General features: G+C 35.5%; 1 protein-coding gene across 8 annotated transcripts in view; it reads left to right on the top strand.

Moving 5' to 3' along the window:
* LOC113231703 (fasciclin-1) overlaps positions 1 to 12,593 on the top strand; it is a 116,463-nt gene that overhangs the window by 85,745 nt on the left and 18,125 nt on the right. For all 8 annotated transcript variants that reach the window (XM_026466177.1, XM_026466178.1, XM_026466175.1 and 5 more), the window contains exons 2-3: positions 6,057 to 6,195; positions 12,223 to 12,401. In XM_026466177.1, coding sequence (XP_026321962.1) covers positions 6,057 to 6,195; positions 12,223 to 12,401 — 318 coding nt within the window. The remainder of the gene's footprint in view (positions 1 to 6,056; positions 6,196 to 12,222; positions 12,402 to 12,593) is intronic.

Here is a 12,593-nt window from a genome sequence, read left to right as displayed (position 1 = left end):
GAAATTCGGATAATGCGGAACTCTTCGACTAGAAAAAATTAAACTCAAATAATCCATATTCCATAGGTAAGCAAATTTCACTTGAAGTCGTCACTTTGATTAAACTCTCCTACTTATTCGTAAGGCCCCCCAAGAAGAATGAGTAAGATACTCTAGGGGTTGCTCTTTGTAAATAAACATTTTGTTTACATATTTCAAATGAGACTACCAGCAAGAACTAAATGGGTCACTACCACAGATTTTTGTCATCCAAGTAGGCAGAAGTTGTATAATACTTTTAATAATTGTACTGCTTACGTGAGAATATTCTTTCGGGAGATATATTTGTGTGATCTACATTAAAATTTATTTCCCTCGTGAGTTTGGGTGTAATTTGTGGCTGTCTATGTGTGTTCGTGGTACTCGCGATACAGGGTTTCCCTTGTGCGGGGCTATGAGATTGTGTGTTATTATTATTAGTATTATAATAGCCTTTTAGTGTACAGTTTTTATTTCACTATTATGTTAGACTTCATAAATAGTGAATTTTTAATAGTTTCCTAAATTGGTGCACGCAGGATTCGAATCAAAGCGCCCACATTGCTACGCGCTCCAAACTCACCGAGATTGCCATTGCATTGTTTTGATTAATATTCAGGCTGATGAATTGTATATCAGTTTGCTTTATATATACAGTATTATGCACGTATATTTTCTAAACAATGACTCTAGTTTCACCTTCATCGAACATCAAACGTAAAGGCCGTAGCTATAAACAACTAGGTCTCACGGGATTCCATTGTTATACCATGGATGCGATTTCTATTAATATTTCCTAGTTTTCCCCCAAGCTATTATCGCTTTTACGTTCCCGTATAATAGACCTACGGTGTAATTAAAATGTTACTTATCTTTCACTTGCATTACAATCGTAATTAAATCGTAAATACTGGCTCAAGAGTTGATTCTGGTGTATAAACACATCGTGTCTTAAATGACTCGGAGTTCTCGCACACTTATTTTAGTATACGCATAAATGTAAACAACTGATTATGAGTTAGTTTAATAGTACTTTGGATTACTTTAGGTGGAGAATAACGAACAAATTAAGAACTCGTTTTGGCAGGTATCAAACTTACATTTTAGTTCGACATTTTGATTACAGTCACGCGCACGTATCAAACTGGATTATCATGAATAATGTTATTTACAGTATGTTATTATTTTAGTATATTGTTGTTGCATTAGAAGTCGAAGTACGTAATTACCATTAAGAAGTTTCGTCCATTTTGAAATTAAATGAAGTATTTTTAGTGAACGATTTAGAGTTAAAAGCTAAAAGTGCCCGTGTGTGGATACACATCCACACACGGGCTCTTTTAGCAGCGATGCAAACGTGCGTTCGTGAAACGCGCAATTGCATCGCTGTACTTGCGATTTATAGGCGATTGCATCGAAGCAAACGCGCGAATGCATCGATACAAACGCGCGACTGCATCGATAGAAAACGTGCGATTGCATCGATGCAACCGCCTATAAATCCCACGTGCAGTCGCTCGCGGTTACCTATCAGTAGTCCGAAATGACAACTTTCAGAAAAAACGTTTGCTCGAAATTTCATAACCTCGAAAGTAATTTTGAGAGGAAAATGTTTTTTCTTTTAAACCTAACTTAACCTAACCTAACCGAACATAATCGTGTCTTTGCGATAAACATTCAACATATCCTGAAAGAACAACTGTTTCGTTATAATTCGGTTTTCGGTGTAATGAAAATTCGAACAAACGTTATTTCGGACAAAAAAATTTTCGACTTTGTGATAGGTTACCGTCCCTCGCATCGCGTTTGCATCGCTAATCGCGCGCGTGTGTAAACGTAGACGATTAGCGACTGCGTCGCTTCTGCATCGAGTTGCATCGCTGCTATAAGTCGCCGTGTGTAACCGATCTTAGGTTATTAACATTTGTCACGTGAAATATTAAGTTTCATATTTTAAATTTTTGGCGTGATTCTTTTGTTTCGTTTTGTTTAGTTCTGCCAGTGAGCATAGTCCTGCATTCACTTTGAAAACAAGCATGAGTTTTTGATACGAGTGCCGACTACGTGGCACTAATGCAACGCAAACAACGCGAAACATTAAATATGATTTGCGAACTATTGTTGGAGCAATCCGACGTAAACTACGGAGGAATTAGCAACATAGTTTGATATAGTTATAATCACAAATGTCATGGTTAGCTTAAAAACGTGTAATTACCTTTTGTATCTTTATAATATTATTAGCATTTTAAAATACAATAACTTGTGTGTTTTGTACCGAATTATAATAAAAAAGATTTTCCATAAAAATGTTCGATTGTGTAGTACTTAATTGTTAAGTTTCGTTACGTAACATTTATTGTCATGTCAATTTGCTATTATAGTTTTCATATTTAATTAGATAAAAGATTGCAGCTGGAAACGAGAAACGGGAAAGATATTTTTGGGCGCGTGGCGATACTGGCGGCCCCATCGTTATCGGAAGCTAAGAATAATAAACATTTTATTGTCCTTAGATTGGAGATGTTTTCAAAAAGTCATGATTTATTTAAGAACTCGTAAAACAATTAACTTTGTATTTAATTAATCAATAACTTACGTTTTATACCAAATTACAATAAAAAGTTGTTTAGTTGATAACATGTCCGTTTTCATATTTTTAATTGATTGAACTGTTAGGTTAAAATTAGGTAAAATATTGTAGTTAATGCTAAAACTGAGAAACAGGAAAGAACAAAAACGTCGAGGTAATTAAAATATGTTTTGTACGTAATTAAGTCCTGAATTAAAAATCAAATAATCTGTGAATAAAATAAAATTTTAAATAAAAAATTTAAAATAATAAAAATTTTAAATAGTTTAAATAAAAGTAAAGTAAAACATTATTATTATTTGTACTCTAAGGGCTCATTCAGAGTGCAGGTGCGAGGAGCGGCGTCGGCTCGTGGGCGCGCGGGTCTTCTCTTTCACAGTGCCGAAGCGGCTACGAGCGGGTAGATCCACACGTTGAAATCGCAAACAGACGCTAGATGCTAGACCAAGCACTGTGAAAGGTACGGGCGGACCAAGCTAATTGAAATACCCACGCGACACGCGCCCACCTGCGCCCGCCGCTACTCTGAATATTGTGATGTAGAGTAACATTGTAAAAGTGAGCAATTAACATTTAAATAATTAGAACTAGGACATTTGATTTATTACACAATACAGATCCCTTTGCCCCAAAATAAATTTAAAATGGGCACACCGAACAACGTATCTAGCAGTGCCTCTTGTGACCGCTAGAGGCGCTGATGCCATACAAAATTGTGAAGCAATTTACGCGGTCGCTAGCGACAACTGTTACAGTAAACTCGTGGTAGATGCACTGATCGTCACCGCTACTTCTACTTAATAACGCTAAAGTGCATACTGCCGAACAAACCCTCTCTACACCCATTTAACTAGGATCCCAGCGACTACAGATTTGTCCACAATTTAGGTAATTATTTACAAGGAAAAGGAGCCGAAAATGAGTTCCAAGAATGTGTGGATTCCTGTTCCGCACTGTTCTACCGCAAGGGAATAAATGAACTGCCGGCAAGATTTTGATTACATAAATGTTATTTTAGATTTTCTAAACAGGGTAGCCAGGAAGTGACAGTCAAAACGAAATGAGGAGCTAGAGGGAAGTATTTCCACATGATTTGATTCTCTTCATTGGGGTCCGGAAATTGAAGGTACAAAAATTATTCAACATTCAAGGGTTTTTGGAAAAATCACTAAATGTTCCCAACAAAAATCGTAATTAAATATCCACAAGAAATGTTGAAGATTTTTTTACATTGAGCTAAAATTACAAAGTGTTGAATAACTTTTGAACCATCAATTTCCGGACCCCAATGAACAGAATCAAATTGATCGGAAATACTTCCCCCTACCCCTTCATTTCATTTTGACCATCACTTCCGGACCATCTTAGAACGGCATCATAGAACGGCAATTTCATACTTTTTAACCCGTATTGTATATTTTCTTTGATATAAAATTACATTATAAGTTACTACAGGTTCATAAAACATTTTTTTCGCTTTTAAAAAATATGACTATGACACAAAACTTATCAACACCAAAATATAATAACGTCAGTGATAAATGATAACAATACGAAGTTCAATTCGACAAATAGGCACGTAATTTGAATAAATGTAATTATGCTCAGAAAATAAGCCAAAATCGAAGTCACAAAGTCAATTTTTTTTTATACAAACCGATTACTAATTAGCTTAAGAACTAAGCCATGTAACATAAACCCTTTTTGGATTTACCGTACCGTCTTATTTTTACAACTGTTAATAAAATACTAATTGCTATGTTGTTAAGAGTTATTTTTCTACCACATTAATTTTTTTATATGGAATACACTTAAAATCCTATTTGTGCAGAATCTAGAGTCATGCGGTCTTTTGTGGTCTTTTGTTTTGTGGTCATCTTTATCTAACACGTAGTCTTCAATTTTTAAGCGACTTCAAAAAAGGAGGAGGTTCTCAATTCAACTGTATGTTCTTTCTTTTTCTTTTTTTTTTGTTTGTATGTTACGCGATAACTCCGGTATTTGTAACCGATTTTCAGGATTCTTTTTTTGTTGGAAAAGGTGTACTTCCATAGTGGTCCCATTTCATTTCGAAGAAAATCATCCACCTTTAAGGGTGGCTGTTCACGCATGAAGATTCATTTTTAAAAATAGTGCCTAACTTTAATTTAGAAGCAATTATTAATGGTTGATTTTGCTATTTCCCCAATTCAAGGCGTTTTTCTCGCAATATACTTTTAGTAGTGAGAACCGATTATGATTATCTCCAGTGTCAAGTCCTGTATAGTGGCGAACTAGGGGATATTTTTATAAAACTTAGCAAATAGACGTAATTCCAAGTACTTTTGAGGTCGGTTTTTTAGTACTCTGTACTGAGATTATGTAATATGACTTTTCAATTTTTAATGTAGGTTTTAAACTTAGGTAATGATAATCTTAATATTGTCATGACATTGAAAGGAGAGTGAACGCAGGGAATCAGGTGAATGATGCGTTGCGTACCTTCATGGGCAGCCGGAAAGTGTCAAAAACCTACCATGACCAAATTGAGGCCATCCTAAAAAAGAGCCAGGTCAAGAGTACCTTTAGCCGACGAGCGTGTATGAAAGCACTGACCCGTGTTGATGACGCGAAAGATGTGTGTCAGAACCGTAGCAAGTGGAAGACTGTTGTCTTTGCCTACCCCAATGAGAAAAAGAAGTATATGTACGTATATGTAATATAGTCGTAGACGTTCGTTGGCAAATTAAAATAGTCATTAAACAATTGAACCCATAAACATGTTCCTGCTGATAGCGGGGGTCCTTTAGGGAGATGATCACACGTAATTCGCAACGCTAACACAACGTTATTCACGTGCTATGAAAGTTTGTTAATTTTCGATTACTTATTGAACTGATTTAAGGTCAAGTTATTACGTCCCACAGTTGGCAACTTGCATTATTAAGGAATAGTATAGTAAATGTATTTACACTTTTGGCAATTTCCATCAGGACGATCATCTACTGTTTGCCGTGTACAAAATGTAATGCAAGAAAATATAAAATACCGATTTATAATTATATATCTGTACAATTATATGCAGATTTTTAAAAGTATATACACTTTTGCCCTTTACTGCACTTAAACTATGTATATTAATACTTCATGTTCCTTTGGCGAAAGTGAACTATAGACGAACTTATTTCTTCAATTGAGCAAGTGAGTGAATGGCGAAGCAGCACGATTTTGACTTTTTCAATACTTCTTGAGATCAACTTAAACGACTACTCTGTGCTCAGATTTTTATTCTTTGCCTCATTAGATAATCCAAGTAAGAATTTCTCTTATGGTTATTTTTTCTTCTGAGTGATCACACAGCTATAGCATATAGCGTTGTATAGCATAATTATCTGCTATACAACGCTATATCAAAACAGTTACACGTTACAAGTTCTATAACAGTGCTCTTTTAATTTGTTCGCAGTTTCTTGCGTTACTGGAGCGTAACCTGATAGCAAATTCAACGCTGCAGCTCCGACAGATGACACTGTTCGCGCCCACCAACCAGGCCTTCCAGAGATATAATGGAGAAATGGATGACAACCTCGTCCTTTATCATATAGGTGAGTGACATTACCATTATAACTGACAACTATCCCAAACGTAGGCACATATCTATACACATCTACATTTTCTCGAAGTGAAGGGCGTAAGTGTCATATTATCTAGCAACAAGTTTGATGGGCTAAATACTAACATTATTTGTAAATAAAAAAAATATTTTTTTGGTTTGTTTCGTGGTTTGTTTAGTAGCAATACAGCTCCTTGTGAAAGAGTTCGTCCAGGGAAGTACTGCCACCTTACCTATTTCTGCCGCCAAACAGTAATGTGAGCATTATTACGTTCCGGTTTTGAAGGGTAAGGATGCTGGTGAATTTACAGGCACATCGAACTTGTCAACTTTGTCTCAGGGTGACGGGTGCAGTGGCAGTGCCCCTCAGATCTTGGCGATTTAAAGCTCTGAGTGGCAATGCAATTGTTACGGACAGGCGTGTCGTTTACCATCAGGCGCACGACTTATTCGTCCTGTCACTAGATATTATATTAAAAAAAAGCATTGTCGACCGAGTCGATGAGGGAACAATCGCTGATTCGCGTACAGCCAGAACGAAGTATTTTTTCTTTGAGTTTATTCAATCTTTGTATGACGTTGATGTGTTTATTGATCATTTTTGTATTTGCTATTCAGAAAGTGATATTTTATGTAATTCAGTAAGTGACGGTATTCAAAGGATTTGGTCGGTGTGGCTGCTAACAGATTGACTGTTTGTTTGCAGTTAATGCGTGACGTCATAATCAACTTCATGCAGCCGAGATCTTGACTGCTTGAAGTTGATGACGACTTCACGCATTAACTGCATGTAGTCTATATCAAAGTCAAAGAATCATTTATTCCATAGGTAATATTTTTACACTTGAAAACGTCATTTTTTAAGCTACTGCTCGTTTGCAGTGCCGACTTCCTTGAGAAGAACAAGCAAGAAACACTAGGGATTGCTCTTTTCAAATAAACTTAAATACTATACAATACATTTTGAAATCACATTTGTGTTGAATCTAGACTCATTTTGTCTTTCCATACATCTTTATCTAACACGTAGTCTACAAATTTGTAATATAACTTATCAATTAAAATACTGTTAATGTAAGTTTTAAACTTAGGAAATGTTAATTTTAATATATGCTCCGGAATCTTATTGTAAAAACGTATACAGTTCCCCTTTAAAGAATCGTTTACCTTAGTTAAACGAAATTGTGAGTTTAGACTTAGCTCTAAGGTTAATGTTATTGATATCTTCTTTCTTAACGAAATTATCTATTTCGGCTGCATGAAGTCGGTTTCGACTACGTGCAGTTAATGCGTGAAGTAGTTATCAACTTCATTCAGTCGTGGTCTCGGCTGCATGAAATTGACGACGACTTCACGAATTGACTGCAAACATGCAGTTAATCTGTTAGCAGCCTAAGACCCAACGAGCACACGTTTCAAGTCTTATATGCAGTCCACAACTGACCACTCCAACAAATGCAAAACATGTAGATCCGCCACGATAATCTTCTAGCAGTTTTGACGACATGACACGGTAATGAGAACAATATCCGTGGCCATTTACTACGACGTGCTTTAATAGTGTGTCGTGAACGGCAAATTGCCAACAAGGAATTTGGTACTCACTGTTACCATTATGCATTAGGTAGACAGTTCACGAAGTTTCTCCCTCTTTATCGTACAAAACCAAATAAGGTTCAGGAACTTATAATTACTACTAGTACTTTTCACTTACTCATTTCAATACGAATGATTGCGTGTATTTCTTAAGTTACTTTCGACAACAACTACATAATATGCGGAGTTTTAGCATGATATGAGGGTGTTTAATATTCTGTATTGACAGCAAAATCGAGTGTAACTGACAGCTACCTTTCTACATTACTTCGTTCGATATTGAAATATAACAATACTATCTATACTACGTGTACTTATTGATAATTTAAACATGAATACAGATTTGCTCGATTTTTGACGATGGACATCGAATTACAAAAAAATAGGACGTCTAACGTCTGTTGTTTACAAATTTACTCATTTTGTTTGATAACACGTGTCGATTGTTAAATAATCGAGCCAATCTGTAGGCCCCTTAATAGTTTCTGTAATCATCATCAAGTTGTTACTACGAGCGCAGGTTTTTCTTAAGGAGTGGATTTAGTCCACAGTCCACAGAAATTTATTACATTTAGCTCAATGCGTGCTAAATGATAAATTTTGTTATTTTTTTATAATATCACGTGACGGGACGAATGAGTCGTGCCCCTAATGGTAACGCTACACGCCTGTCCATAACAGTTGCAGTGCCACTCAGAGCTTTAAATCGCAAAGATCTGAAGGACATTGCCACTGCACCCGTCACCCTGAGTTAAGTTAACAAGTTCCATGTTCCTGTAATTTCACCAGCACCCTTACCCTTCCAAACCGGAACGCAGTAATGGAAAAACATTACTGCTTGGTACTTCCCGAACGAGCTTTACTGCTGCTTCACTGTTCGTAGTAGTTGTGGTTTGTGTAAATGAAATATACTTCATAGTAATTCTCACACCGAGCTGATTGCAAGGGTGAGCAATATGTCACACAAATATTTGTACGCTAACGCTCATTTAATATAAACTTTTTTCATGAATCTATTCACTTATTACGAACGTTCAATTTAAAATTACATTCTATAATTTCTTTTTTTGGTAACAATAATTGACCTTACTCATTTTAAATAACAAATATAAGTTAAACCTCAATTTACATAACTAAACGCACAGTGCAGGTATAAGAACCTCGTAAAAATTACCTGAATTGACAATATATAAAATTATTGTTATATAAAAAGAGCTTCCTATAAAATGTTCTTATAAAATTTAAGTACAATTATAAATGAGAATTATATAAAATTTAGTTACAGGAAGTGTATATAGTTCAAGTGAAAATTATACTATATTATAATAGTATAGTTTGTTAATAAACTAAAATTATTTGATTTTCGCAAATGAGGAGCATTCGATTGCAGCATGCAAATTTATATAAATTTTACATTAAACACAAACGATCATTAAAACATTTCAATTAATAGGTTACATTTCAAATGACACGCTACATAACAAATATTTAACAAATATTTTAGCAGCAGTGCAACTCCTTGTGTACCTATTTCTGCCGCCAAGCAGTAATGTCAGCATTACTGCGTTCCTGTTTTGAAGGGTAGGGTGCTGCTGAAATTACAGGTACATAGGACTTGTCAACTTATGTCTCAGAGTGACGGGCGCAGTGGCAGTGCCCCTCAGATCTTTGCGACAGTTACAGAGCCCTGCGAATAATGACTAAAGTTGGGGATTTCATAGACTAAATATACGTAATATAGAAATGAAAGTCACGGATAAACCAAAGGGATTCGTCGACCTCAATTAAGAAGTAATCGTTCTCCCACTGAGCTACCACCGCCACCAGCGCATAACATTTTCGTGTCAAAACTTAATTCATTGAGAAAGAGTTTATTGCCCATAAGTTGTTAATTGAACAAATAAAATACGTTTAGGCAATAAAATAGTGCTATTCTTTCCTGGACTTTGAATATCTGGCACTCTTTAAACGATATTAAGAAAAAGGAAGTTCCCTATTTCCCTCTAACGTATTTAGATACATACATGAAAAACACTTTATTCACTAATATGATACAAACAGAGATTAAACACAAAATTAAAAATAATAACATTTTAGTCGTAGCAATGAAAGAGTGATGCCTGATCCCTAAGGCGCTGGTTTTTAGGCGGAACGTATGAACAACGAGGGTCTAAATGTAGAAGTTATTCCTAAGCAAAAATATAAGAAACGACTAAAATTATTCCTTGAAATAATATATAAATAGTGCCTCTAAAATAATTTATTTTACGTGTAAGATTTAATGTATGTACATTATGTGTATCAGTGCATGATTTTCTCAAAAATAAGTTCACTAATTTCTATGATTCTTTCGATGTTTGAATCTATAAATTATCATAATTAAAGAAGACGTGAACGTAACAATGAAAACGAACAACATTTAAAAAATGCTTTAAATTTTAATTCTAAAAATTTAAATTGATATGGCTTGGCACCGATTTCAGAAACTCATAATGCCACCATAACTTTGTTGAACAGATTATTTGAATCTTTTTACGTGTCTCTTTTGAAAACGGTTAACTTTTGGAAGATAATATTTGTTTACCGACTTCATCACAAAAATGGAATATATAAATATCTTGGAAATGAAACAATTTTTTCGGATCTAAATAGCGCATATAACTGACATAAGGCTGAATGATGTCAGCCGTGACCATAAGATCTGTAATTCCCTCCTTCTTTATGTGTACTCACACTTTATTAACATTTTGTGTGATTTTATACGCTCTAATAATATAATGCTTTAGTCCCTTGTTTGTCCATGATTGTTTTTTTTACCCCAAGGTATGATCTCCACAACAGCATTCCGTAGAAGAGACTCATCTACGTTATAATAAATACGTTGCTGCTACCGAAACGTTGACGTTATTGAACAATATTAACTGACAACATTAATCGAAACTGACACTGGCCCAAGCCTAGTGGCCGCCATTACGGAAATAGAATAGAATAGATCTATATAATGGGCACGAAATATTGGTTTGAAAAAACAAATAGATTAAATTTAAATTCTATAGCCTGCCTTTTTGAAGACGGAGTAAAATGACATTTGTACGGTTGGCAGTTTTCGTAAAATTTTAAATAGCTAAGTAGTTGTCGATTCGAGTTTTATCGATAGATTGTGAAAGAAGATAAAATTTTACCAAAAATGACTGAATTATGAATGTTACGACGTTCTAATGTTAGTAATTGCGTTATTGCCTTCTTTATTGTTATTTTGTTTTTGATGATTTTGTTTTGTGACAGTTTCTCTATTTGTATCGAGATCATTTTTATTCATATACTTTTTAACAAGAATAACTGGATTTGATTAGGTATCGAATTAAAACGAAAAACTTTGAAACAGGTCTCCTCTTTGTGTTTTTCATAAACATAGTTCTAAATACATGTACACAGTGTATGTATGAACTTACAAAAATTGACAATTCAAATGAACTTGTGTGCAGTAATTAGACGAAAATGGGTCGAGGATGTTTGAAATGAAACAGGTTCGGATATTTATTCCATCAGCGTGACCAATATTCAATCGAAAGTCGATAGAATATTTACCGAATACAATCACTAACTGCCCACAAGCCCAATGAACTGTTATTTCACTTCGTCTTCAAAAAGTAGACTATAAAAGAAAGAAATTTTATTTTCAATTAACAATCGCGAAGACCTAAGAACTCGATTAAATTCTTGTATTTATTAGTTATTGCATACATATTTAGCTACGAACTAAATACACGAAGCGGAAAAGTGATCAGAAGTGCAAAAAAGACATTGTTAATAAAATAAGAAAACCTAGTACCTTTTCAATTAGCGAAGAAGCCTTTTTTTATGATACCAAGTGATGGGATGAACAAGTTGTGCGCTTGGTGTTAAGCGACATGGCTGTCCATAACAGGTGCAGTGCCACCACTCAGAGCTTTAAATCACAAAGATCTGAGAGGCACTGCCACTCCATCCGTTAAGACATAAGTTCACGCCTCCCATATGCCTGTAATTTCACCATCGCCCATATTCTTCAAAACCGGAACGTTATAATGCTCACATTACTGCTTAGTGGTAGAAATAAGTAAGGTGGCAGTGCTTTCTTCGACGAATTCTTTCACACACAAGTGTTTGCCATGATGGTGAGATTTGCGAATCGGCATAAGGCATACCGGTTATTGCGCAGGGTGCGTCAAATGTACAGAAAAGGAATGATGCGTAGTGCGGCGAGTCTTCTGTCGAGCACCCCTACTGCTACTAAAGGCAGCTTACTTTTGTTTCCGTCTGTAAGCTACTATTCTTTCTGTTGTCAATTTGTTCTCGTTTATTTTAATTGACTTTTAAAGTTCGCCCATACGGTTATGGGAGTATTTCGGTCGTGCTGTAGTTTATGTGTGATTTGTTTCAGCAAACCTTGCAATAACGCTTACGAATTTGGACTACGCGATATCGTCGGAACTGGACGGGAATCCGCCATTATGGGTGACAAGGCCGAGGGACGTCGCGCACGATGACATTTATGTCAATAACGCTAAAGTCGACGTGTCCAGGTCTTACCAGTCTGTCAATAAGAATGGAAAGCGGCAGGTATGTCGGCTGTTGCGAACGCGACAGAATTTGTGTAATTTTAACCTGCTACCCTAGGAACTAACAAAACGCTCGTCATGGGCATACTATGTATGGAGGGAGGTTCTACTCAGTGTTGCCAGAGGTTACATTTTTCTTAACTTTTAACCCTCTCGCGTAATATGCAACTAACTTTTGTTTTTAAGGTAATTT

Source organism: Hyposmocoma kahamanoa, unplaced genomic scaffold (genome assembly GCF_003589595.1).
Source record: "Hyposmocoma kahamanoa isolate Upper Pololo Valley unplaced genomic scaffold, ASM358959v1 66, whole genome shotgun sequence".
NCBI classification, from domain to species: Eukaryota; Metazoa; Arthropoda; class Insecta; order Lepidoptera; family Cosmopterigidae; genus Hyposmocoma; species Hyposmocoma kahamanoa.
The sequence above is the reverse complement of the archived record's forward strand: the minus strand, read 5'-3'. Positions and strand labels throughout refer to the sequence as shown.